Genomic DNA, 26,332 nt, shown 5'->3' on the forward strand with positions numbered 1-26,332 from the left:
TTATTTGGTGTGGTTTTGGTTAATAAACTCCAAGTGTTGCTACAGGTTTGTGTCCTGCACCCGCAGCCCGGCGGTGGTACCGCCGTGCCCCACGGCGCTATAGGGTAAGGGGCTATATAGCCCCTAAGGGATGGATTATGCTATAGCGAGGGGGGGGGGGGGGGGGGGGGTACAGCTCTGAAGGGCAGGATTGGGTTATAGGGCCGGCATGGAGCTATAGGCTCAAGTGGCAGCACCATACTCTAGGGGCTATAGGCTAAGGGGGGAGGCGTTGTGCTATAGGGCAATGATGGAGCCGATAGGTTTGAGTGCCAGGAGTGGGGCTATGGGGCAGATAGGACTGGAAGAGGGCTATAGGCTCCTAGGTCAGCACTGCTCTAGGGCAGGGATGGGGCTATAGGCTCCCAGGGTGGCACTGTGCTATAGGGCAAGAGAGCCACTATAGAACCACAGGGCAGGGATGGAGCTATAAGCTCAGGGGCCAGTACTGTGCTCCAGGACAGGAACGGGGCTATAGGACTGGAGGGGGCCTATAGGGGAGGAACAGAGCTATATGTTCACAGGATAGCAGTGTGTTACAGCGCATGCATGGGACCTGCAGGTTCAGGGGGCAACACTATGCTATAGGGCAGGTGGGGGTCTATATGACGGGCTGGGCCTATAGGACAGGGATGGGGTCTGTAAGTCAGGACAGAGGTCTGTAGGGCAGAGGCTATAAACCCAAGGTATCTATAGGGCAGGGCTGAGACTATAAGCCCAGGGTGTCTATAGGGCAGGGATGGGTCTCTAACCCCAAGGTGTCTATAGGGCAGGGATGGCTCTATAGGGGAGGGTTGAGGCTATAAACCCAAGATGTCTATAGGGCAGCGATGGCTCTATAGGGGAAGCCTGAGGCTATAAACCCAGGGTGTCTATAGGGCAGGGATGGGTCTATAACCCCAAGGTGTTTATAGGGTAGGGATGGATCTATAGGGGAGCACCAGGTCTATAGGGCAGGGCTGAGACTATAAACCCAGGGTGCCTATAGGGCAGGGATGGGTCTCTAACCCCAAGGTGTTTATAGGGCAGGGATGGCTCTATAGGGGAGGGTTGAGGCTATAAACCCAAGATGTCTATAGGGCAGCGATGGCTCTATAGGGGAGGGCTGAGGCTATAAACCCAATGTGTCTATAGGGCAGGGATGGCTCTATAAACCCAAGGTGTCTATAGGGCAGGGACAGGTCTATAGGGCAGGGATGGGTTTATAAACCCAGGGTGTCTATAGGGCAGGGATGGCTCTATAAACCCAAGGTGTCTATAGGGCAGGGACGGGTCTATAGGGCAGGGATGGGTTTATAAACCCAGGGTGTCTATAGGGCAGGGATGGCTCTATAAACCCAAGGTGTCTATAGGGCAGGGACGGGTCTATAGGGCAGGGATGGGTTTATAAACCCAGGGTGTCTATAGGGCAGGGATGGGTTTATAAACCCAAGGTGTCTATAGGGCAGGGACGGGTCTATAGGGCAGGGATGGGTTTATAAACCCAGGGTGTCTATAGGGCAGGGATGGCTCTATAGGGCAGGGATAGCTCTATAAATCCAAGATGTCTATAGGGCAGGGATGGGTCTATAGGGCAGGGATGGCTCTATAAACCCAAGGTGTCTATAGGGCAGGGATGGCTCCATAAACCCAACGTATCTCGGGCAGGGGCAGCCCTATAGGGGAGGATCGGGTCTATAGGGTACCTACAGCTGCCTCCATAACCCCACCCGTGTGGGCGGAGCTCAGCGAAGCCCCTCCCCTTGACGTCACGACGCCGTACGTCCCTCCCTCCCTCCCTCGTCGTCTTCTTCCTCCGCCGCCGCCATGGGCAAGAAGTCCCGCTCGGCGCCGTGCCGCCGGCCCATCCTCCAGCTCTCCCCTCCGGGCCCTCGCCGGGACGAGCCCGCGGCTCCCGCGGCCCCCGAGGGACCGGACTCCGGTTCCGAACCGGGTAAAGGGGGAACCGGGAAGCGGCGGTGATGGGGAAAGGAAAGGGGGGGGGTAGCGCTTTGTTACCGCGGCCTATGGAGGCCTCGCCGCGGCCTAAGGCGGTGGGGGGGGGAAGGCGGGGGGAAGGGGGGGGAACGCGGGGGTACCCCCGCGTTCCCCCCCCTTCCCCCCGCCTTCCCCGGCCCCTTTGCACCCCCTTTTAACCCCCCACCCCCGTCTCCCCTTCCACAGACGAACCCGAAGCCCTCACCGCACACCCAGCGCCCCCCGCCGTCAAGCCCACAGGTAACGCTCGTTTCCTGAGGTAAAATGAAGGGAAAACCGCCCCAAAATGGGTTTTCCAACTGGTTTTACACAGGGAGCGCAGCCCTTTGCTCGAAAAGAGGGTTTTTTACCTCATAAATGCGGTTTTTAATCACTTTAGGGTGTTTAATATGGGGGGGGGTGGTTGTACCCCTTTAACTGCCCTGTTAAATTAACCCCATCCTGAACGCCTTACTGTTAGGGTGCCAGCGTCATTTGAATCGCTTTGGGGGTTTATTCCCCTTGTGGGGTCATTTCTTAGCCTCATTACCCCATTTCTTACAGGGTTCCCCACAGGTAACGCTTGTTTCCTGAGGTAAAATGAAGGGAAAACCGCCCCAAAATGGGTTTTTCCAACCGGTTTTACGCAGGGAACAGCTGTATTGCTCGAAAAGAGGGGTTTTTCCCCTCATAAATGCGGTTTTTAATCACTTTAGGGTGTTTAATATGGGGGGGTGTGGTTGTACCCCTTTAACTGCTTTGTTAAATTAACCCCATCCTAAATGCCTTACTGTTAGGGTGCCAGCATCATTTGAATCGCTTTGGGCGTTTATTCCCCTTGTGGGGTCACTTCTTAGCCTCATTACCCCATTTCTTACAGGTTTAGGGTGAGGATCCCATTTAACTCCATTCAGGATGCTATCGAGTGATTCCACCCCCTTATTTTGGGGGGGGAATAGGGGTTTTACCCCCACTTTGCTGTTTCTCAAGGCTGTGGTGTGATGTTATATCCTCTCTTTAAATCATAGAATAGTTACGGTTGGAAAGGACCTGATGCTTTCTTCCCTTAAAAATGCAGATAATGGGATAGTTTTCCACCCAGTGTGTTTTTATAGAATCATAGAATAGTTAGGGTTGGGAAGGAGCTTAAGATCATCCAGTTCCAACCCCCCTGCCATGGGCAGGGACACCTCACACTAAACCATGGCACCCAAGGCTCTGTCCAACCTGGCCTTGAACACTGCCAGGGATGGAGCATTCACAACTCCCTGGGCAACCCATTCCAGTGCCTCAGCACCCTCACAGGAAAGAATTTCCTCCTTAGATCCAATCTAAACTTCCCCTGTTTCAGTTTGAACCCGTTACCCCTTGTCCTGTCACTGCAGTCCCTAATGAAGAGTCCCTCCCCAGCATCCCTATAGGCCCCCTTCAGACACTGGAAGCTGCTCTGAGGTCTCCCCGCAGCCTTCTCTTCTCCAGGCTGTTATTCCTGCTGGGAATAACAAGTGGTACTCTTTTTCCTTACCTATTACTTTTATTGCCTACTATTAATCCTTAAATCACAGAATCCCGGCCTGGTTTGGGATGAAGGGACCTTAAAGCTCCTCTGGCTCCAGCCCCAATCTCTTCCACTGGAGCAGCTTGCTCCAAGCCCCTGTGTCCAACCTGCCCTTGAGCACTGCCAGGGATGGGGCAGCCACAGCTTCTCGGGGCACCCTCACAGGGAAGAGCTTCTGCCTTATCTCCAACCTGAACTCCCCCTGTTCCAGTCTGAGCCCATCACCCCCTGTCCTATTGCTCCAGTCCCTGATGAAGAGTCCCTCTCCAGCATCCTACTGAACTCAAAATACAGTGATGTTCTGAGCAGTGATTCCCCCTCCATGGTTTGCAGGCAGGATATGATTCCCCCCCCCCCTTTTATTTTTCCAGGGCTGGGGAATTCTTTTCTCTTCCCAGTTTCGTTGGGATTTTTACCACCCAAGGAATGCGTTTCCCATTCCCAGTGCGGCTGGGGGCTGTTCCCTTTTGCATTTTGGGGGTCAGGAGCTATCCCTGCCTTTAATGGGGAGGAGCCGCTGAGGATCCCTCGCTCTGCCTTCCCCAGGCGGTCTGTGCCTGCTCGGTGCCTATGCAGACAGTGACGATGAGGAGGGTGAGACCCCAGAGAAGCCTTCCCGTTCCGTGGATGCCAATGGCAGCAATTCCTCGGATATCGACAGCACCTTGGCCAACTTCCTGGCGGTGAGTGCAGCTCCAGGGGGGAGCTCCGTGCTCTGCGGTGCTGAGCTCCGCTCTCGCCTCCTTTGGGATCAGAACCTGACCATGGGGCTGTTGTTTCCCCAGGAGATCGATGCCATCACGGCTCCCCCGCAGCCCGCAGAGCCCGCTGCAGTCTCAGCCTCCTCCTCCTCTTCCTCTGTGCTTCCCCCCACACCTCCCCGCCCGGAGCCCAAGGACCCAGGCTCAGGGCAGCCCTCGGGCACAGCCAATGGTGCTGATCCTGGGCCTGTGCAGGAGTGGCAGTATGACACCCAGTGCTCCCTGGCTGGAGGTGAGGCCCTCATCCACCCTGCGGAGCATGGCCCTGCTGGGAGGGGGCAAGTGGGTGTCACTGGGGGAAGAAAGGGAGGGTGGCAGTAGAAACATAGAACTAGAGAATGGGTTGGGTTGGAAGGGAGCTTAAAGCTCCTCCAGCTCCAACCCCGACCCCTTCCACTGGAGCAGCTTGCTCCAAGCCCTTGTGTCCAACCTGGCCTTGAGCACTGCCAGGGATGGGGCAGCCACAGCTTCTCTGGGTACCCTGTGCCAGCGCCTCAGCACCCTCACAGGGAAGAGCTTCTGCCTTATCTCCAACCTGAACTTCCCCTGTTTCGGTTTGAACCCATCACCCCTTGTCCTATTACTCCAGTCCCTGATGCAGGGTCCCTCTCCAGCATCCTTGTAGCCCCCTTCAGACACTGGAAGCTGCTCTGAGGTCTCCACACTACCCCAATGTTCTCAGCCTGGCTCCATACGGGAGCTGCTCCAGCCCCTGAGCATCCTCGTGGCCTCCTCTGGCCTTGCTCCAACAGCTCCATGGCCTCTTTATGCTGGGGGCACCAGCCCTGCCCCCGGTGGGGTCTCACAGAGCAGAGGGGCAGGATCACCTCCCTGGGAGCTGATGGGGTCGGTGTTGTGCTGTGGATCCCATCCTGTCCTTGTCCCTGGCAGTGGGGGAGCTGGAGATGGGTGACTGGCAGGAGGTGTGGGATGAGAACACAGGCTGCTACTACTACTGGAACACCCAGAGCAACGAGGTGACCTGGGAGCTGCCCCAGTACCTGGCCACGCAGGTCCAGGGCCTGCAGCACTACCAACACAGGTCGGTGACCCCCCCGCCAGACCCTATGGGGGGACCTGTGGGGATGTCGTCCCTATTCCTGCCCTTCACAGCCTCTCCTCTTCCTCAGCAGCACCGTGGCAGGTGCCAACGGTGGCTTCGTAGCAGCGGCTGAGGTGTACCCCCAGGAGAAGGGGGTCGGCCGGGGGCCCCCCATCACCAAGCGGGAGGTGAAGAAGGTGAGTCAGGTGTGCTCAGCACCGGGGTCTGGTGGCCACGGCATGGAGATGCCCTTTGGGCTTGCTCCGTGGTGGGCCGCAGCTCAAAAAGAGGTGCCCCATCACCACGGGCTCCTTCCTCTGTGGGGCTGGCGTGAGGGGCTGGGAGCTGCTGGCAGCTCACTGTGGGGTTTGACCCGCAGGAGGTGAATGAGGGTGTTCAGGCCCTCTCCAACAGCGAGGAGGAGAAGAAAGGGGTGGCCGCAGCCCTCCTGGCACCGCTCGTGCCCGATGTGGTGAAGGAGGAAGAGGAGCGGTGGAGGAGGAAGGTGATCTGCAAAGAGGAAGTGGAGCCCCCTCCAGAAGAGGAGGCGAAAGCAGAAGAGGCTCCGGCCGCTCCGGAAGAGCCGGAGCCCAGCAGGGATCCCCTCCTGGAAGACCCGCTCCAGGAGGAGCTGTGCAGCGTGGTGCAGTCAGGGGAGAGCGCTGAGGAGGAGGAGGAGGAGGAACAGGACACCCTCGAGCTGGAGATGGTGCTGGAGAGGAAGAAGGTGAGGAGCGAGGAGCCTTTTCCCTATGGCTGCTCCTCAGGAGGAGGCTGATGGCCCTGTGTGTCCCCCGCAGGCGGAGCTGCGTGCCCTGGAGGAGGGCGATGGCAGCGTGTCCGGCTCTAGCCCGTTGTCCGACGGGAGCCAGTCGGCCCCGCAGGATCCGGCCCGCAGGTTGGCTTCCAAACGGGGCAAGTGGAAACTCTTTGTGGGAGCTGCCAGCCCCGAGTCTGCCAGTCGAGGCTCCAGCAAAACAGGCCGGGAAAGCCCGGAACAGGGAGAAGCAGGTAATGGGAAAGGCTCCCTTGGGAGCAGGGCGGGGGGTGGATGGGCTGCAGCTCTTCTCCCAAAGGGGTGCCCGGATGGGCACTGCCAGGTTCTGCCCTTCATCCCGTTAAGGAGCATGGGTGGAGAGTGCCCGAATCCAGTGCTCCTGTCAGGAAAGAGTGCCTGTGCCCAGAGCTTTGTCACAGAGGCAGAACCTCGCTGTGAGGAAGACCCAGTTCGCTTGAGGCTGCTGGATCCTGGGGGGGTGTCAGCTCTTCCGCTCGAGCAACAACACCTCCCCCCCCCCCATGCTCCTGGTGGTGTTCTGCTGTCCCTGCTCCTTTAGACTCATGACACCCATGTGCGGAGCAGTGCAGTGGGAGCATCATACAAACATTCCCTTAGGGAAAGGAAACCACTGCGTGGCAGTTGTAGTGTTCCGCTGCACCCTGCCCTTTGCTGCCTGTACCTCGCTGCCTGTACCAACCCTCCTGCTCCCCCTGCCCAGATGCACTGCAGGGCACAGCCTGTGCCTGGCAGTCCCCGGGGCCCTGGATGTGCTGGTCCCTTCCCAGCACGGGGCTTTGGTCCAGCTCCCTGCCCCGTGGCACAGCTGGAGGGGAACAGCTCCAGTGTCCAGGAAAAGCTGCTCCACCAGTGCCCTGAGCTGAAGAGGGAGATGGAGCCTGCCCCAGAATGGGACTGGTGTGGCCCTAAGGAGCACCTGCTTCAGGCACAGGATCCTTCAGATCGAGGATGAGGCCTGGCGCGGGGTCAGCTCCGAGGGGTGTTTTCATTGGATGGCATTCCCTGTGCCTCGTGCAGCACATCCCTGGAGCTGGTTTCCCACTCAACAGGGGAACAGGGAGCTGTTACTCCAAAATAAGGCATTTATAGCTGAGCACCCTGCTGCTGGGGGGGATTAAGGGACCTCTCTGCTCTTTGAGCACCAGGACACACTGGGAATGGGTGGAGGGGGGTGTTAGCCATAAGGACTTAAGGAATCCCTCACAAACTTCCCTGCTGGAATGTGGCACTTGAGCAGTGCATTGGTCCCAGCTGTCCTGCTGTGCTATAGAGGCAGAACCTTGCTTTGAGCCAACTTTTGGGGAGCTCTGATGCTTATAAACTTACCTCATACCTGATAATTCCTCCTGATGGAAGCACTGTGGCCACCTGGTGAGCAGCTCCCTTCATGCTTCCTTGAACTCCGGGCTCCTCCTCTGCCTGGGAGGAGCACCCCACACACCAAACCCCAGAGGCAACGACCCCTCTGTCCCTTTTAACTCCAGGCTCTTGTCACTGGCTCCTGTAGGAAAGGAGGCTCCATCCCTGCCCTCTCCAGCCAGCCGTGTGCTGGTGAGAGAACCAACCTCTCCTTTCTTCTCCTGCAGCAGCCAGCATGGAAACAACCGATGCCATTCCAGACAAAGAACCAGAGGCTGAGGAGCCCCAAGAGAAAGCCAAAAGCCAGGGGCCACCCAAAGTGGAAGAGGAGGAGCAGGACCTCAAGGTATGGAGACGGGGAGGTGCGTGTCGGTGAGATCCGAGGCAGCAGCAGCAGCATGGAGGGTAGCTTTGGCTACCTCTGCCCAGGGGAGGCCAGCAGCCACGGGGACGCTTGAGCTTTGGGTGGTGCCTCTGTGCCATGTGCCAGTGGGGATGGCATCTGTATCCCTGTGGAAGCTCTAAACCTCCGATCCCAGGGTTAGATCCTGCTCTGAGAGCAGCCGTGCAGCACTGGGCTGGCATCCCCGATGCTGATACCCCTGCCAGGAGCCAGCAGCGAAGGCTTGGAAAACCCATTCCATGGACTCCAAGGGGGGGGAGTGTGGGGGGTTCAGAGCCTGAGCCCTGGGACTTGTGACAGAGGGGGCCGTGTTTGTCTTGACTCTCTTTTCACCAATAACCATGTTACAGTCCGGTGGCACGTCCCGTTCCCAGGCGGAAGACTCCTCGTCCGTAATCTCTCTGTTTCTGGAGCCTGCTGGTACCTGTTGCTCTTCCCTTCCTCCCAGGGTCACTTGTGGAAGCTGTTGTTAGCTCCAGACCGGGGGTTTCTGCAGCATCTGCTGCTGGTTTGCACTCCCCAGCCTTGGTTTGCTCTTTGTGGCTGTGGCGGGGACACACGGAGCCGTCAGGGAGACCTTTGGCCTTGGAATTCCCTGCTCGCTCATTACCTGTGCTGTGCAGTTTGGCTCCTAAGCATCCTTCTGGTAGCAAATGTTGGCACCAATGTGTGCTGGGTGGTTTCTTGATGGGAAGTCAAAAGCCAGCCTCCTCCCTGCCCTCCGTTCCTGCCACTTCGTTATTTTTCCAGTGGGGAAGGAAAGGATTTCCTGGCAGATGCATAGAACCATGGAATGGTTCGGGCTGGAAGGGAGCTTAAAGCTCATCCAGCTCCGACCCCTGCCACGGGCAGGGACCCCTTCCACTGGAGCAGCTTGCTCCAAGCCCCTGTGTCCAACCTGGCCTTGAACACTGCCAGGGATGGGGCAGCCACAGCTTCTCTGGGCACCCTGTGCCAGCGCCTCAGCACCCTCCCAGGGAAGAGCTTCTGCCTAAGAGCTCAGCTCAGTCTCCCCTCGGGCAGGTTCAAGCCATTCCCCTTGGCCTGTCCCTACAGGCTCTTGGCCAGAGCCCCTCTCCAGGTTCCCTGCAGCCCCTTTAAGCACTGGGAGCTGCATCTCGCCTATGAAATAAGGAGAGCTGAGATGGGATGCCCCTGCCCCAGCACAGCAGCATCCTCATGAGGCTTGAGGAGGTTTTTAACTGAATTTTCAGTAAAATAAGGTAAAACAGTCCCCAGCAGAACCAGGCTCGCTGGCCCTGGAGCCTTTCAAGCCATCCCCGGCGCTGTGGGATGGGCAGTGCAGTGTGGCACTTCCCCACGCGGGATCCCTTTGGAGGCGGTGGAGGGATGCCGTCTCCTCGGGTAATCCATTGCCTTCATCACTTTGGGGTCATCTCTCTTTGGCCAGCTCTGGTTTGCAGGGATCCACCGGGGCCTCCTCTGCCCGCTCACCCTCAGCACTGGGATATTCCCTGGCTTCTCCATAGCTAACGTGGGAATGAATTCATTTCCCTGCCTCGGGCATCTGCTAAAGAGTGAAGGGAAAACAACCTTTTCAGAGCATTCCCGTTGGGGTACCCCTTCCTTGTGTCCCCATTCCTGGCTTACAGCCGCTGCCATGCCTCCCCTCAGCTGGGGGATGGACGTGGGGATCCCCCTGTCCCTGGGCAGTGCCCACACTGGATTTGGCTCCCGCTGGGTGCTGCGGTTGAGTGATGGTTGTCACTGTGGGACTGAGTCTCTAACGGAGATCCTGTCTCTGCTCACGAGGGAATCCTGAAACCATACCCCAGCCCTTTGGGCTTTCCTTTGGGAAGCAGTTGGATCAGACGGAGCGCTTCCTGGTGTAACTCCAGAGCCTACTCCCTTCCTTTGGGACGAGCTCCTGCATGGAGAAGCCAGGATTCCCTGGCACCTCCCTCCCTCAGCTACAGCGGGGCGCAGGAGGGAGCGGGGCTGACAGGGAGCCACATCCCAAACCCCGTTTGCCGGGATGGCCTGGAGCGAGCCGCGGGGGCCGCAGGCGCCCGGCGCCGCTGTGGGAGGGCGGCTCTTGACTCTGTCCCCTTTGTCCCCGGCAGTTTCAGATCGGAGAGCTGGCAAACACCCTGACTAACAAACTGGAGTTCCTGGGCATCCACAGGCAGTCTATCTCCAACTTCCACATGCTGCTGTTGCAGACAGAGGTAACCAAGCCTTGCCCCGCTCCCCTTGCTCCCTCTGGCCTTGTGTTCCGAAGCGGATCACATCCTGCCCGGTGATCCTGGGGGCCGTGTGCCCCCCTTCCTTCTTTCCCCTTCCCTCCATGTATGGGGGGGGGGGGGGAAGAGCATGGCTTTGCACGGAGGCACTGGCTTCCTCCTGCCCCCCTCCCCCATGCAAGGGAGTCTCCCCAATCTCATGTCCCTGGGGTGGGGTTGGGGGTCTGTTTGTGGCCTCCCTCCAACAGCTTTCCCCCCACGTCCCCCCCTTGGTTCTTGCCCTGCAGACCCGCATTGCAGACTGGCGCGAAGGTGCTCTCAATGGAAACTACCTCAAACGCAAACTCCAAGACGCAGGCGAACAGCTCAAACAATACGAAATAAACGCCACCCCTAAAGGCTGGTCCTGCCACTGGGACAGGTACGAGCTCTCCTCCCTTTCTCACCTTTCATCTCTGACATCTCAGACATGAGTTGTGACCATCAGCACGCGACGACGTGGGCGCCGGTCCCCTCTCGGACACTTGAGAGCAAGCGGCTGTGTTAGCAATGCTGGGCAGGCAGAGAGCAGCATCTCCCGGCGCTCGCAGCACCGCCGTGGGGTTTGAGGCAAGCACCCCGCAGCCGGAGGATCCCAGAGACGGAGCTGATTTCCCCCCTTGATCGGACAGAGCTCGTGGTCACTCCCGAGTGGAAGGCGCTGTTGGAGGGCGGGCCTGGGGGGTCGCGCATGCGAGAGCTCTGTGAACTTTGCAGGATGGCTGGATCACCTCTTCTGACCAACAGCTCTACCCAAGGACAAACCCCAGCTCCCCGCCGGAACGAAGAACAAGAGTTGTGTCTGCTGCCAGCAGGTCAGACCCAAACATTTCTTTGTCCTTTCCTTTTGATGGTTTTTCTGGATGGAATTGCTTTTCCTTTGTTTTGAAATCTTTGCTCTTTTGTTTTTCAGCTCCCAGATCCGCTCCCTCTCTCTAGCATTCACTGTGTTGGTTTTGACACCCTATAAAGCCGCCTCCTCCGCGCACCACGGGGGTAGGGGGGGGGGCAGCCTCTCCTCTCCATCGGGGCTGTTCCCCCCCTCCCGGTGCCTCTTCTCGGAGGGCGACTTCCAGCCCGAGGGGGCAGCGCTTGCAAGCCCCCCCTCCCCGGGGGGGGGGGGGCCTGGCGACGTCGCTCTGCTGCTCCTTCCCGAGAAGGGAGGGGGGGGCCGGTTCAGGGGCGACCTGCAGGCAGCCAGCAAACTAGCTCTTGAGCCAAAAGCACCTCCGGGCTCTCTCCGGTCCTCTCAAACGTTGTTGTGGGAACGGTGGCAGCCCTGCTGCCAAGCCAAAGGGGCTCTGAAGCCCTGCGAGAGGGAGGCAGGCCCGCCTCGGAGTGTCGGTGGCGGGGAAGGGAAGCTAAAAGCTGCCTTCTGTTTCTTGTGCTTTAGGGAGCATAGACGCTATTTCTATGTTAACGAGCGCTCAGGAGAGTCCCAGTGGGAGTTCCCCGACGGGGAGGACGAAGAGGAAGGCCAGCGGACAGCCGACGGGAAGGCCAGCGCCAGTCCTCCTAAACCACCCCCAAAGGACAAGGGAGAGCACGCCGAGGATGCTGCCGAGCGCCCCGCAGGTACGGCCCGGGCTGAGGGGGGGATCCTTGTGGGTTGGGGGGGGGTCTGAGCCCCAGGGTGGGCGTCGTGAGGCCGCACCGAGCGCTCAGGTGGTAGGGATCCCTCCTTGTGGCCTCGTGGTGCCTTCAGTGAAGCATCCACGTTGTCCCGTTGGATTTAGGCGTCGTTGCAGCGGTGCCGGGGAAGGCGACGTCGAGCCCATGGCCTGAGCTCTGCCTGCAGGGCCCTGGCAGGGAGGCAGCAGCAGGCGGCCCCGTCCGTCGCGTGGGTTTTCAAGCCTGTGTCGATGTGTATTCTTCAGGCTCCCTTTGTAAAGAACCCTTCTCAGGCCAAGTTCCTGCTCCGTCTCTCATGCCGCTCACCCCATTTTGGACTCTGCTTCAGTCTTCCGTCCCGGTCCTCCAGCCTCCTTTGCCTTTGGAAATGCCTCCCCCGCCTCCGCCGCCACCGGATTCGCCTCCGCCGCCCCCTCCGCCGCCGCCACCGCCGGGAGAAGATGGAGAGATCCAGGAAGTGGAGATGGAAGATGAGGGGGGCGAGGAGCCGCCTGCCCCGGGCACAGAGGAAGACGCTCCCCTGAAGCCTCTCCCGCGCCCGGCTGCCACCGGCAGCACCCAGGTGAGAGCTCCCACCCCGCGCCACGGAGAGGGTGCTGGTGCGTGGCCTCGGGGCTCTGCCCCTCACCTCCTGCTCCCCTCCAGGCTGCCGCCGAAGCCAGCCCAGTGCCGCTGCTCTCGGTGAAGCCGCCGAAGAGGAAAGCCGTGGAGATGGCCCCAGCGCTGCTGCAGCGCACGGCCACCATCGGCAGCTGCCCCGTGCTCTACAGCCAGCCCCTGCTGCCCACCGCCAAGTACCAGCCCTCACCGGTGCCCTTGGCCTCGCTCCGGCCCCGCCAGCGCCTGCAGGGCGAGCTCCAGGCTCGCCCCAACCTCCGCATGGGGCCGGGCCCCCAGCCCACCCCAATGGGGCTGCAGCCGGGCTACATGAGCGTCACCGCGCCCGCCGCACCGGCCCTCATGAGCTACTCGGAGTGCGCCACCTCCGTCAGCCTGGCCGCGGCTGCCGTGCAGCCAGCACCGGTGCGAGGGGCCCTGCCCGCTGCCAACACCAGCACCGGCACCACGGAGCAGCCACCGCCACCGCCGCCCCCACAGACACCCCCCCCTCCCGTCCCCAAGGCCCCACCGCCGCCGCCGGACAAGGAGAAGCCGAGGAAGGGGCGGAAGGAGAAGGTGAGCGCATGCGGCGGTGCCGCGGCGATGCCTCTACCCCCCCCCTTTCCCAGCCAGCCTCCCACCGCGGCTCATGGCGTGTCTGGCACAGGGCAAGAAGGGCAAGACAAAGATGCCGTCGCTGGTGAAGAAGTGGCAGAGCATCCAGCGGGAGCTGGACGAGGAGGACAATTCCAGCTCCAGCGAGGAGGACCGGGAGACCACGGCCCAGCGGCGCATCGAGGAGTGGAAGCAGCAGCAGCTCATGAGGTACGTGCTGCCTTCGCTTGACGGATGCTTCCTCGCCCCCCGCCACCGGCATCCCCATCTCCGCTCCCCATAGAGGCAGTGGGGGTGCTGACACCCCTCTTGGTTGGTCCCGCAGCGGCATGGCAGAGAGAAACGCCAACTTCGAGGCGCTGCCCGAGGACTGGCGAGCGCGGCTCAAGCGGAGGAAAACGGCGTCGAGCACGTGAGGGCCCCGGAGCCGTTGGCATTCCCGACCCTTTTCCTTCCTTTTTTTTTTACACATGTACAGTTCCAAACCCTTCCCGTGCCCATTGCCCAATAAACTGTAGGAGTTTGGGACGCGCTGTGCGGTGGAAGGGGGGTGGTTTGGAGCTGGTGTTGCTCCGGGTGATGCCGTTGGGGCCCCGGTGTTGCCCAGGAACACTGAATCCCTCTGGCTCCTGTCCCAGCGGCACCGGAGCTCTTGCCGTGCTGCAGACCAAGGAGGGGGAACCAAGGGGGTTTGGGGGGGGGGGCTGCTCCCCGATCCCTACGACAGCTTCATGCATCACCACTTGAGCTACTATGGTTACTTCCAAGGTAGGAAGATGGGGCTGTGGCTGCCCCGTTGTCCCCTCGTGCCCCCCAAGTGTGGGGCCGTAGCGTTGCTCTCCCCAAGGCCACAAGATGAGTGCACACAAGAGCCCCATGTCCTCGGGGGACCCCATGGAGCAGCGTCCCACTGAGGCACTCAGCATGAGCAGCACCAATCCTGGCCACTGGCAGGGTCCTGGGCCAGAGCCGAGCTGTGAGTGGGGGAACCCCGCCTCCTGCACTGGGGCTGCCCCTGATTTGGGGTGTTGGGGGTGTCCCCACCCCAACGTGCCACTGGGCCCCCCCAGCTCCTCCTGCAGCCCCCCGGGGCCCACTGAGCCCCTCCCTGCAGCACCGGGGGGCCCTCGGGGAACCACGGGGTCCCTTTGCTGGGCCCCCATCGGGGGGGCTCCTGCCCCCTCCCCGCTGGCCTGTGGAGTGCGAGGTCATCCCGGAGAGCATCGAGCACATCGGTGAGGGGCAGCTCCTGCTCTGTCCCCCCCATAACACCAGACCCTGCTGTGCCCATGGTCCCCATCACCATCCTGTGCCCCCCACCTCAGAGTGGGTCCCCCCTGAACCGGAGCTCTTCTGCCAGCCCACGAGCATGGAGCAGGCCCCGGCCACCCTCAGCGAGGAGCAGGGCACCGTCATCTATAACTGCAGCCCAGGTAGTGGGAGCAGGCAGCACCCATGGGTGCCCCCTCTGCCTCCCCAAACACCCATCGCTGGGCCTCTCTGCAGTGCCCCACGGCGCCGGCTTCACCCACGCCTGCGTTGGGGGGGCCCCGGGCCCCCTGTCCGCGGCAGCAGCACCCTTGGAGGGGCCCCAGGACACGATGCTGCTCTTTGAGTCCTGCTTTGAGAGCAGCAACCTGCAGAGAGCCATCAAGTTGTAAGGGGCTGGGGTGGGGAGGCCCTGGCGGTGCTGGCAGCCGGCGCATGGCCCATTCCCACCGCACAGGGGTCCCTATGAGTATGTGCTGCGGCTGCGGCCGGACCTGTTCACCACCAGGCACACCCTATGGTTCTACTTCCGCTTCCAAAACACCCGCCGGGAGCCCCTGTACCGCTTCACCATCGCCAACCTCGCCAAGGCCAAGAGCCTCTATGGTGAGGGCATGAGGCCGCTGCTCTACTCCCAGTGGGATGCCCAGAGCCGCGGCATCGGCTGGCGCCGCGTTGGCACCGACATCCGGTACTACCACGGTGCTGGTGACGGTGACCGGGAGCCGGCTGCGTTCCACCTCTCCTGGGCCTTGCGCTTCCCCCACGATGGGGGTACCTGCTGCTTCGCCCGCTCCTACCCCTACACCTGCACGGACCTGCAGCGCTACCTGCGGGCCCTGATGGGTGACCTGGTGCGGGCACTGTGCCACAGCCTGGCCGGCAACACTGTGTACATGCTGACCAGCACCAGCGCTGACGGCTCGGCCCCCAAGCGCGCCGTGGTGCTGAGCGCCTGTGCGCACCCCAGGGAGAGCAGCGGCTCCTGGGCCATGTGCGGCTGCCTCAACTTCCTGCCCAGCGCCGACACGCGGCTCCTGTGGCGCCTCTTTGTCTTCACCGTGGTGCCAATGCTCAACCCTGCTGGGGTGGTGGTGGGCAATTCCCGCTGCTCTCTGTCCGGCCGGGATCCCAACAGGGCTTACGGAACATCGGGGCCGGGAGCGTTCCCTGGAGTGTGGCACCTGCGGGCGATGGTTGAGAGGTGAAGGGTGGTACTGGAAGGTGAGGGGACGGTGGTGGAGGTGGTGGTGGTGACATCCTGGCGTGCCCAGGGTGCTGGCAGAGCGGGAGGTGGTGCTGTACTGCGACTTCCACGGGCACAGCCGGAAGAACGACGTCTCCATGTACAGCTGCGATGGCGGCGGGGCTGCGGCTGCACCAGCGCATCTTCCCCTTGATGGTCAGCAAGAACGCCCCGGACAAGGTGGGGGGCAATGGTGTCCTGAGCGGTGAAGGCCACCGCTGTGTCCTTATGGGGCTGGGGTGCTCACCCCGGGTTCGGCCCCAGTTCTCCTTCCCCAGCTGCAAGTTCAAGGTGCAGAAGAGCAAGCTGGGGATGGGCCGGGTCGTGATGCGGCGCTTGGGGGGCTCCAACAGCTACACCCTGGAGGCGGCTTTCGGCGGCTCCATGCTGGGTGAGGGCTCGCGGGTGACGGTGTCGGTGCCTCAGGGCCGGGTGGGCCCCGGGTTGCGGAGCTGCCCCGTGCCCCCTTTGTGTCCCTGCAGGCGGGAGGAGCTCCCGCTTCACCGTGCGGGACCTGACGGCGCTGGGCGCCCACCTCTGCAACTCCCTGCTGGACCTGTGCGACCCTGACCCGGCCAAGGTGGGCTCCAACTGCAGCACCCGCGGTGCTCCCAGGGCCCCCGGCAGCTGGTGTTGGTGCTGGTACTGCTGCCAGTGGTGCTGGTGTTGGTGATGGTGCTGGTGCCAGTGCTGGTACTGCTGTCAGTGGTGCTGGTGTTGGTGATGGTGCTGGTGTTGGTGCTGGTACTGCTGCCAGTGGTGATGGTGATGGTGATGGTGGTGCTGGTGATGGTGCTGGTGCCAGTGCTGGTACTGCTGTCAGTGGTGCTGGTGTTGGTGACGGTGCTGGTGCCGGTGGTGCTGGTGTTGGTGCTGGTACTGCTGCCAGTGGTGATGGTGATGGTGGTGCTGGTGATGGTGCTGGTGCCGGTGCTGGTACTGCTGTCAGTGGTGCTGGTGTTGGTAATGGTGCTGGTGCCGGTGGTGCTGGTGTTGGTGCTGGTACTGCTGCCAGTGGTGCTGGTGTTGGTAATGGTGCTGGTGCCGGTGGTGCTGGTGTTGGTGCTGGTACTGCTGCCAGTGGTGATGGTGTTGGTGCTGCTGCCAGTGGTGCTGGTGCCGGTGCCAGTGTTGGTGCTGGTGGTGCCAGTATTGGTGCTGCTGGTACTTCTGCCAGTGGTGCCAGTACTGGTGTTGCTGGTGCCGGTGTTGGTGCCCGCTGACCGCGCTCCTCCTCCTCCTCCCCGCAGCACCACCGGCTCCTACAGCTCCGTGTGGGACTCGCTCCCGGAGCTCCCTCGGTGCCTCCGGTCGGGCTCAGCCCTCGCCGCTTTGCAGCCGGAGCAGCGCAGGAGGCAGCGGCTGCGGAGCCGCAGGGCCAGGAGCGCCGAGCGCGGCCTCAGCGCTGCCGCCGGGAGCCGGGACCCCGCCACCGCCTCCCGGACCCGCGCCCCTCGCGACCCGGTGCTGCCGCTGCGGCCTCTCCCCTCGCAGCCGCTTCTGCCGGGCCGTGCTCCGAGCGCGGCTCCAGGCCCCGCCCGGTCCCTCCGGGCCGCCTGTGCTCGCCATTAAAGCGGGGCCGGGGCCGGGGCCGGGACTGCGTCTGCCGCCGCCGCCTCCTTCCGCGGGCACCGGGCCCCCCCGCCATGGCCGCCCCGCAGGCCCCGTTACCATGGCGGCCCCTCCAGGCCCGTTGCCACGGCGACGCCTCAGGCCGCAGCCCCCGTTGCCACGGCGACGCCTCAAGGCCTGTACCCCCTTTTAGGCCCCGTTACCCCGGTGACACCCCCCCGGTTGCCATGGCGACACCTCAAGGCCTGTACCCCACCTTTAGGCCCGGTGACACCCGCCCCCCGTTGCCATGGCGACGCCTCAAAGCCTGTACCCCACTTTTAGGCCCCGTTACCCCTGTGACACCCGCCCCCGTTGCCCTAGCGACGCCTCAAGGCCTGTACCCCACCTTTAGGCCCGGTGACACCCGTCCCCCCGTTGCCATGGCGACACCTCAAGACCCCCCCCTTAGGCCCTCCCCGTCCCGCCCGGAAGCGGTGCTGGGGCGCGCCGGAAGTACCGGGGCGGGGACGGACGACGACAACGGGGACGGAAGCGGAAGCGGCGGCCGTGTCCTTCTGCGCCGTGACGCCGGCGGCACCATGGCGGACGCGGCCTCGCAGGTGCTGCTGGGCTCGGGGCTCACGGTGCTCTCGCAGCCGCTCATGTACGTGAAGGTGCTGGTGCAGGTAAGGGGGGGGCCGGGAACCGGGAACGGAAAGGGGGGGGGGGGGGGGGTCTCGGGTCCCGGTTCCCGGTGCCGGCTGCAGGCTCCCGCTGCAGGTCGGGTACGAGCCGCTGCCGCCCACGCTGGGGAGGAACATCTTCGGCCGCCAGGTCTACCAGCTCCCGGGGCTCTTCTCCTATGGTGAGCGGGGCTAACGGAGGGCAAGGGGGGGGGTCCCGGTGGTGGTGGGGGGGGGTTCTGACTCCTCCGCCTCCCGTAGCCAAGCACATCGTGAAGGTCGATGGCCGAGCGGGGCTCTTCAAAGGCCTCGTCCCGCGCCTCTGCTCCAGCGCCATCGGCACCGTGGTGCACAGCAAAGTGCTGCAGGTACCGGGGTGGGGGGGAACGGGGGACGGAGACCGGGGCTCGGGGCTGGTGTGGCTCCGGCCCCGGTGCCTGCGCTAACGTTGACCTTTGTTCTGCAGCAGTACCAGGAGGCTGAGGACGCTGGGGTAGGTGCAGGGACGCTGCTCCCTAGGGGATCCTCCTTCCCCTCCATCGTCCCCGTCCCTCCTTCCCCTCCATCGTCCCCGTCCCTCCTTCCCCTCCATCGTCCCCGTCCCTCCTTCCCCTCCATCGTCCCCGTCCCTCCTTCCTCTCCATTCCTCCTCCTTCCCCTCCATCGTCCCCGTCCCTCCTTCCCCTCATCGTTCCCGTCCCTCCTTCCCCTCCATCATCCCTGTCCCTCCTTCCCCTCCATCGTTCCCGTCCCTCCTTCCCCTCTGTCGTTCCCATCCCTCCTTCCCCTCCGTCGTTCCCATCCCTCCTTCCCCTCCATCGTACCCGTCTCTCCTTCCCCTCCATTCCTCCTCCTTCCCCTCCATCGTTCCCGTCCCTCCTTCCCCTCCATTCCTCCTCCTTTCCCTCATCGTCCCCGTCCCTCCTTCCCCTCCATCGTACCCGTCCCTCCTTCCCCTCCATTCCTCCTCCTTCCCCTCATCGTTCCCGTCCCTCCTTCCCCTCCATCATCCCCGTCCCTCCTTCCCCTCCGTCGTTCCCGTCCCTCCTTCCCCTCCATCGTTCCCGTCCCTCCTTCCCCTCCGTCGTTCCCGTCCCTCCTTCCCCTCCATCGTTCCCATCCCTCCTTCCCCTCCATCGTTCCCATCCCTCCTTCCCCTCCATCGTACCCGTCCCTCCTTCCCCTCCATTCCTCCTCCTTCCCCTCCATCGTTCCCGTCCCTCCTTCCCCTCCATTCCTCCTCCTTTCCCTCATCGTCCCCGTCCCTCCTTCCCCTCCATCGTACCCGTCCCTCCTTCCCCTCCATTCCTCCTCCTTCCCCTCATCGTTCCCGTCCCTCCTTCCCCTCCATCATCCCCGTCCCTCCTTCCCCTCCGTCGTTCCCGTCCCTCCTTCCCCTCCATCGTACCCGTCCCTCCTTCCCCTCCATTCCTCCTCCTTCCCCTCCGTCGTTCCCGTCCCTCCTTCCCCTCCGTCGTTCCCGTCTCTCCTTCCCCTCCGTCGTTCCCGTCCCTCCTTCCCCTCCGTCGTTCCCGTCCCTCCTTCCCCTCCGTCGTACCCGTCCCTCCTTCCCCTCCATCGTCCCCGTCCCTCCTTCCCCTCCATCGTCCCCGTCCCTCCTTCCCCTCCATCGTTCCCGTCCCTCCTTCCCCTCCGTCGTTCCCGTCCCTCCTTCCCCTCATCGTTCCCGTCCCTCCTTCCCCTCCATCGTTCCCATCCCTCCTTCCCCTCCATCGTTCCCGTCCCTCCTTCCCCTCCATTCCTCCTCCTTCCCCTCATCGTTCCCGTCCCTCCTTCCCCTCCATCATCCCCATCCCTCCTTCCCCTCCATCGTTCCCGTCCCTCCTTCCCCTCCGTCGTTCCCGTCCCTCCTTCCCCTCCATCATCCCCATCCCTCCTTCCCCTCCATCGTCCCCGTCCCTCCTTCCCCTCCGTCGTCCCCGTCCCTCCTTCCCCTCCATCGTTCCCGTCCCTCCTTCCCCTCCATCGTTCCCGTCCCTCCTTCCCCTCCATCGTTCCCGTCCCTCCTTCCCCTCCATCGTCCCCGTCTCTCCTTCCCCTCCATCGTCCCCGTCTCTCCTTCCCCTCCATCATCCCCATCTCTCCTTCCCCTCCATCGTTCCCGTCCCTCCTTCCCCTCCATTCCTCCTCCTTCCCCTCCATCGTACCCGTCCCTCCTTCCCCTCCATCGTTCCCGTCCCTCCTTCCCCTCCGTCGTCCCCGTCCCTCCTTCCCCTCCGTCGTACCCGTCCCTCCTTCCCCTCCATTCCTCCTCCTTCCCCTCCGTCGTTCCCATCCCTCCTTCCCCTCCGTCGTTCCCATCCCTCCTTCCCCTCCGTCGTACCCGTCCCTCCTTCCCCTCCATCGTCCCCGTCTCTCCTTCCCCTCCATCGTCCCCGTCCCTCCTTCCCCTCCATCGTCCCCGTCTCTCCTTCCCCTCCATCGTTCCCGTCCCTCCTTCCCCTCCATCGTCCCCGTCTCTCCTTCCCCTCCATCGTTCCCGTCCCTCCTTCCCCTCCATTCCTCCTCCTTCCCCTCATCGTTCCCGTCCCTCCTTCCCCTCCATCATCCCCATCCCTCCTTCCCCTCCGTCGTTCCCGTCCCTCCTTCCCCTCCGTCGTCCCCGTCCCTCCTTCTCCTCCATCGTTCCCGTCCCTCCTTCCCCTCCATCGTTCCCGTCCCTCCTTCCCCTCCATCGTTCCCGTCCCTCCTTCCCCTCCATCGTTCCCGTCCCTCCTTCCCCTCCATCGTTCCCGTCCCTCCTTCCCCTCCATCGTTCCCGTCCCTCCTTCTCCTCCATCGTTCCCGTCCCTCCTTCCCCTCCATCGTTCCCGTCCCTCCTTCCCCTCCATCGTTCCCGTCCCTCCTTCCCCTCATCGTTCCCGTCCCTCCTTCCCCTCCGTCGTCCCCGTCCCTCCTTCTCCTCCATCGTTCCCGTCCCTCCTTCCCCTCCATCGTTCCCGTCCCTCCTTCCCCTCCATCGTTCCCGTCCCTCCTTCTCCTCCATCGTCCCCGTCCTTCCGTCCCCTCCATTGTTCCCGTCCCTCCTTCCCCTCCATCGTTCCTGTCCCTCCTTCCCCTTCATTCCTCCTTCTTTGCCTCCATCCCTTCTTTTCCTCCACCCACTCCAATCCCTCGTTTCCCTGTATCCCTTCTTCCCCTCCTTCTACTTCAATCCGTCCTTGTTCTCCATCCCCTCCATCCCTTCTTTCCCTTCTCCCTCTCCAATCCCTCATTTCCCTCTTATTCCATCTTATTCTTCTTCCTCTCTATCCCTTCTTCTCATTCTACTCCAATCCCTTCTTCTTCTCCATCCCTTCTTCCTTTCCTTCTCTTCCAGTCCCCCCTTCCTTCCATCCCACCTGCCCAATGCTGCAGTCAGAGCATCCCAGCAGCAAGGGAAAACCTCAGGGGGCTCTTCCAGGGTGAACTGGGTCCTTCCAGGGGTGCTGGGGAGGGACCGGTGCCTCTTGGGGGTCTCTTCCCCCCCTCCTGACGCCTCTTTCCCTCCCCAGCCTGGAGCCAGCAAGAAGGAGCCGGTGTCGTCGCTGGAGCAGGTGCTGAAGGAGGTGAGGATGAGGAGGGTGCTTGGGGGTGGAAGCAGAGGGGCTCCACGTGTGTCCCTGACCCCCCCTTTCTCCCCAGACCTCCCGAGAGATGGTCGCTCGCTCCGCTGCCACCCTCATCACCCACCCCTTCCATGGTAGGTGCCCCCCCCCCTCACCAGCTGGGTGATGGGTGCTGTCACTGCTGTGTCATTGGGGTATCCCTGTGCCCCCCATCTTGATCCCCCCACCTCTGCCCACAGTGATCACCCTCCGCTGCATGGTGCAGTTCATCGGCCGGGAGACCAAGTACAGGTATGGGGGTGGGTTCTGCTATGGGGGGGGCTGCCATGGGTGCTGCCCACCCACCCATGGGGTCCCTCCCACCCATGGTCCCCCCTCTCTGCTCTTTCTCCCAGTGGGACACTAAGCGCCTTCGCCACCATCTACCGGGAAGAAGGGATCCTGGGCTTCTTTGCGTGAGTGCTGCCCGTGGGGACTTGGGGGGCGGGATGTGGGGTGATGCTCCCCACCTCCATGGAGCTCCGGCCTCAGCTCTGCCCTCTCCTCTCGGGGGGCTCCGGGGGTCCTCGGATGCTGCTGGGGACTGGGGGTTTCCGTCCTTCCCGTGGTGTCTGGGCTCTTCCAGGGATCCTGACCCTTCCCTGGCCACCAGCGGGGATGCTGCAGGTCCCTCTGCACCCGGCTCCTCTCCCTTTGCCCCGGCAGGAGCTCCACCTTGGCCCGGCACTGCAGGAAGAGCTGCTCCAGGCTCCTTTTCCCCTGCCTCCAGGCCCATCCCGAGCTCACATCCCTGCTGCCTCTTCTCTTGCAGCGGCCTCATCCCCCGCCTGCTCGGGGACATCCTCTCGCTCTGGCTCTGTAACATGCTGGCCTACCTCATCAACACGTACGCGCTGGAGAACGGGGTACGGGCTGGGGGGGGCTCCAGGGATGGTCCTGGGGGGACAGGGGCCTCTTTTGGGGGGGCTCCGTGGGGTTAAAGGTGCTTTTCCTCCTCCGGCAGGTCTCAACCATGGCCGAGATCAAGAGCTACTCCCAGGCAGTTACTGGGGTGAGTACAAGGTGTGCGTGGGGGGATGCTGCCTTCCTGCAGGGAGGGTGAAGGGAATGGAACCCCCTTTCCCCAAGGGAGTGGAATCCCCTTTTCCCAAGGGAATGGAATCCCCCTTTTCCCAAGGGAATGGAATCCCCCTTTCCCAAGGGAATGGAATCCCCCTTTTCTAAGGGAATGGAATCCCCGTTTCCCAAGGGAATGGAGTCCCCTTTTCCCAAGGGAATGGAATCCCCTTTCCCAAGGGAATGGAATCCCCCTTTTCCCAAGGGAATGGAATCCCCCTTTTCCCAAGGGAATGGAGTCCCGTTTCCCAAGGGAATGGAATCCCCTTTTCCCAAGGGAATGGAATCCCCTGTTCCCAAGGGAATGGAGTCCCCCTGTTCCCAAGGGAATGGAGTCCCCCTGTTCCCAAGGGAATGGCATCCCCTTTCCCAAGGGATTGGAATCCCCCCTTTCCCAAGGGAATGGAATCCCCTTTTCCCAAGGGAATGGAGTCCCCCTGTTCCCAAGGGAATGGCATCCCCTTTCCCAAGGGATTGGAATCCCCCCTTTTCCCAAGGGAATGGATTGCTAGGGGCTGGATCACCCCACATGGACGGGAGGGGGCAGATCCCCACTGGAGCTGCTGCCCACCAGCCCCACTGTGCTTTGCAGTTCTTCGCTAGCATGCTGACCTACCCCTTCGTCCTCGTCTCCAACCTGATGGCTGTCAATGACTGCGGGTGAGTCCGAGCCCCCCACTCTGTGGGGCCTGTCTAGGGGGGGCACCGTGTCCCTGTGCCCCAGAGCAGCTCCCAAGCTGCCTTCCCAGCAGTCCTGGGTGGCAGAGCCTGGTCCAAAGTCAGCGTGGGGCTGGTTCCTTGTGGGGAGAGCTGCGGTCAGGGGGTGCAGGGCAGCATCCGAAGGGGCAGTTTGGGGTTCAGCCCCGTGCAGGGCTTGGTCCTGGATAGAAATAATGCTCCAGAGTCATGGAATGAGAGAATCAACTGGGCTGGGAAAGAGCTTCAAGACCATCAGCTCCAACCATTGCCCAGCACTGCCAAGGCCACCACTGACCCACAGCACTGAGGGCCTTGTCTATAGGGTCTGGGAGCACTTGCAGGGCCGGTGCCCTGGGCAGCCTGTTCCAATGCCTGAGCACCCTCTGGGGCAGGAATTGTTCCTCAGCTCCATCTAAACCTGCCCTGGTGCAGCTTGAGGCCGTTTCCTCTTGTCCCATCCCTTGTTCCTTGGAGCAGAGCCCAGCCCCTCCTGGCTCCATCCTCCTCTCAGGCACTTGGAGGCAGCCATCAGGTCCCCCCTGAGCCTTCTCTTCTCCACACTGAACCCCCCAGGTCCCTCAGCCCTTCCCCATCACACTTGGGCTCCAGGCCCTGCTCCAGCTCCGTTCCCTTCTCTGGCCCCGCTCCAGCACCTCAAGGTCTCTCTTGCAGTGAGGGGCCCAGAGCTGAGCACAGGATTCGAGGTGCAGCCTCCCCAGTGCCCAGCCCCGTGCCCAGTCCCTGCCCTGCTCCTGCTGCCGCACTGGTGCTGGTGCAGTACCAGGATGCTGGGGGCTTCTTGGCTGCCTGGGCACAAGCTGCTCCTGCTCAGCTCCAGCAGCTCCTTTCCAGCCTGGAGCGTTCCATGGGGCTGCTGTGGCCCAGGGTGAGGACCCAGCACCGAGCCTGGTTGAACCCCGTGGGTCTCTCCCCTTGCACAGGCTCGCTGGGGGCCTCCTTCCCTACGCACCCACCTACTCATCCTGGCTGGATTGCTGGAGCCAGCTCCGCAGGGAGGTGAGTGCCCCGAACCGGGATGGCTTCCAGCCGTGGGGCAGATCCATGCGGGTGCCCAGCCCCACTCATCACCCCCATTGCAGGGCAACATGAGCCGAGGGAACACGCTGTTCTTCCGGAAGGTGCCCGCTGGGAAGCGGTACGTGTGGGACGAGAGGAGGTTCCGCTGAGGCCGGGAGCCAGGAATTCCAGGGGTCCCAGGCAGAAGGATTCCCGTTGAGTGGTGATTTCTATATACAGTTTTTTAACACCAAGTCCGTGCTCCGAGGTGCCGGTGGATGCGCGGGGTCTTTGTCACCGGGACCGCCGTTCCCCGTCCCTTCCATTCCCTGTTCCCTGCTGTTTCTCCGCCCCTTCCTCAGCGCTCCGATGCTGTCCCCGTGTGTCCCCCCCGCAGGCTCTGGTGCCTGTGTGTGTCCCTCACCTCAACGCGGTGGTGGTGAAGCTGGTAAATCCACTGGGAGCAATCCCTGTCCTCCTCCTGCTGCTGCTGCTGCTGCCCGTGGTTCCATCCCAGAGCCTTGAGGCTGTTTCCACAGAGGGAATCCCCCTGATGGGATGGCGACAGCCGGAGCTGTCACCCGCTGGCGAAGGAGCGGCTGTACCCGTGTCACCCTGCCGGGCTGCACGGGTTGGGGACGCTCGGTACCACTGCGGGGTGATGAGGTGGGATCCATCCCACCGGTGGTGGTCCCAGGCTCCAGCATCCATGGACACGGGGTGGGGGGCACAGCACCCTCAGACCCCGGTACGAGGGGGGCACATCCCGGCTGTGGGTTGAGGTGTGGGGTGTGTGTGTGGGAGGGGTGTTGTACACCCGATGATGGGGTTGTGAGCTGCAATGGGGGGTGCACGCCATGGGTCTGCGTGCGAAGCTGGGGAGGGGGTTACACACCCAGAGCAGGGCTTGGACAACCGCTGGGGGCTGTTGGGCACCCAGGCAGAGGTCTGCACACCCGGGGGGGTGTTGGGTGTTACACACCTGGTAACAGGGTTCCACATCCATTGGGGGCTGTTGCCCACCCATGAGGGGTTGTTGCACACCCCTTGGGGCTGTTACACACACGTTAGGGGTCCTTGCACACCCATTAGGAGCTGTTGAACACCCTGTAGGGTTTGCCATATGCCCGTTAGGGGACATTGCCCACCCCTTAGGGGCTGTTACCTGTTCCGGGAGTACCCCCAGTGAGCGGGTTGCACACCCATTGGGGGCTGTTGAACGCCCATTAGGGACCGGCACACACCCACTGGGGGCTGTTGCACGCCCAGTAATGGGGCTGCCCTCCCGTTAGGAGCTGCTTCCCTCCCCTTAGGAGCCGTCTGCACCATTTAGGAGCTGTTCCCCTCCCGTTAGGAGCTGTTTCGCACCCTTTAGGTGCTGTTTCCCTCCCGTTAGGAGCTGTTTACACCCTTTAGGAGCCTTTATCCCTCCCGTCAGGAGCCGTTTCGCAGCCTTTAGGTGCTGTTTCCCTCCCGTCAGGAGCCGTTTCCCTCCCGTTAGGAGCCGTTTACACCCGTTAGGAGCTGTTTCCCTCCCGTTAGGAGCCGTTTCGCAGCCTTTAGGTGCTGTTTCCCTCCCGTTAGGAGCCGTTTACACCTTTTAGGAGCCATTTCCTTCCCGTTAGGAGCTGTTTCACGCCCGTTAGGAGCCGTTTACACCCTTTAGGAGCCGTTTCCCTCCCGTCAGGAGCCGTTTCCACCCTTTAGGAGCCGTTTCCCTCCCGTCAGGAGCCGTTTACACCCGTTAGGAGCCGTTTCCCTCCCGTCAGGAGCCGTTTACACCCGTTAGGAACTGTTCCCCTCCCGTTAGGAGCCGTTTCCCTCCCGTCAGGAGCCGTTTACACCCTTTAGGAGCCGTTTCCCTCCCGTCAGGAGCCGTTTACACCCTTTAGGAGCCGTTTCCCTCCCGTCAGGAGCCGTTTACACCCGTTAGGAGCCGTTCCCCTCCCGTCAGGAGCCGTTTCCACCCGTTAGGAGCCGTTTCCCTCCCGTCAGGAGCCGTTTACACCCGTTAGGAGCCGTTTCGCACCCTTCAGGAGCCGTTTACACCCGTTAGGAACTGTTCCCCTCCCGTTAGGAGCCGTTTACACCCGTCAGGAGCCGTTTACACCCGTTAGGAACCGTTTCCCTCCCGTCAGGAGCCGTTTACACCCGTTAGGAACTGTTCCCCTC

At 62.3% G+C, this 26,332-nt stretch overlaps 2 protein-coding genes across 2 annotated transcripts; both read left to right on the forward strand.

The window, feature by feature from the left end:
* Positions 1 to 1,833: 1,833 nt before the first annotated feature.
* Positions 1,834 to 13,464, forward strand: FNBP4 (formin binding protein 4). Its single transcript, XM_061450916.1, has 16 exons — positions 1,834 to 1,972; positions 2,203 to 2,256; positions 4,076 to 4,236; positions 4,339 to 4,546; positions 5,206 to 5,356; positions 5,448 to 5,553; positions 5,736 to 6,083; positions 6,157 to 6,367; positions 7,742 to 7,860; positions 10,002 to 10,106; positions 10,409 to 10,542; positions 11,554 to 11,735; positions 12,038 to 12,354; positions 12,438 to 12,968; positions 13,060 to 13,217; positions 13,333 to 13,464. Exons 1-16 carry the CDS (start codon positions 1,846 to 1,848, stop codon positions 13,421 to 13,423), a joined length of 3,003 nt encoding a protein of 1,000 aa, XP_061306900.1. The 5' UTR covers positions 1,834 to 1,845; the 3' UTR covers positions 13,424 to 13,464.
* Positions 13,465 to 17,621: 4,157 nt separating this feature from the next.
* MTCH2 (mitochondrial carrier 2) lies at positions 17,622 to 24,343 on the forward strand. Its single transcript, XM_061450944.1, has 13 exons — positions 17,622 to 17,762; positions 17,857 to 17,941; positions 18,021 to 18,127; positions 18,226 to 18,252; positions 21,275 to 21,328; positions 21,405 to 21,462; positions 21,568 to 21,619; positions 21,724 to 21,783; positions 22,140 to 22,233; positions 22,332 to 22,379; positions 23,037 to 23,104; positions 24,085 to 24,160; positions 24,244 to 24,343. Exons 1-13 carry the CDS (start codon positions 17,676 to 17,678, stop codon positions 24,328 to 24,330), a joined length of 903 nt encoding a protein of 300 aa, XP_061306928.1. The 5' UTR covers positions 17,622 to 17,675; the 3' UTR covers positions 24,331 to 24,343.
* Positions 24,344 to 26,332: the final 1,989 nt, after the last annotated feature.

This window comes from Pezoporus flaviventris, unplaced genomic scaffold (assembly GCF_033815535.1).
Source record: "Pezoporus flaviventris isolate CSIRO_AGI_PZ_B2104156 unplaced genomic scaffold, CSIRO_AGI_Pfla_v1 ptg000012l, whole genome shotgun sequence".
In the NCBI taxonomy this organism is placed as follows: domain Eukaryota; kingdom Metazoa; phylum Chordata; class Aves; order Psittaciformes; family Psittacidae; genus Pezoporus; species Pezoporus flaviventris.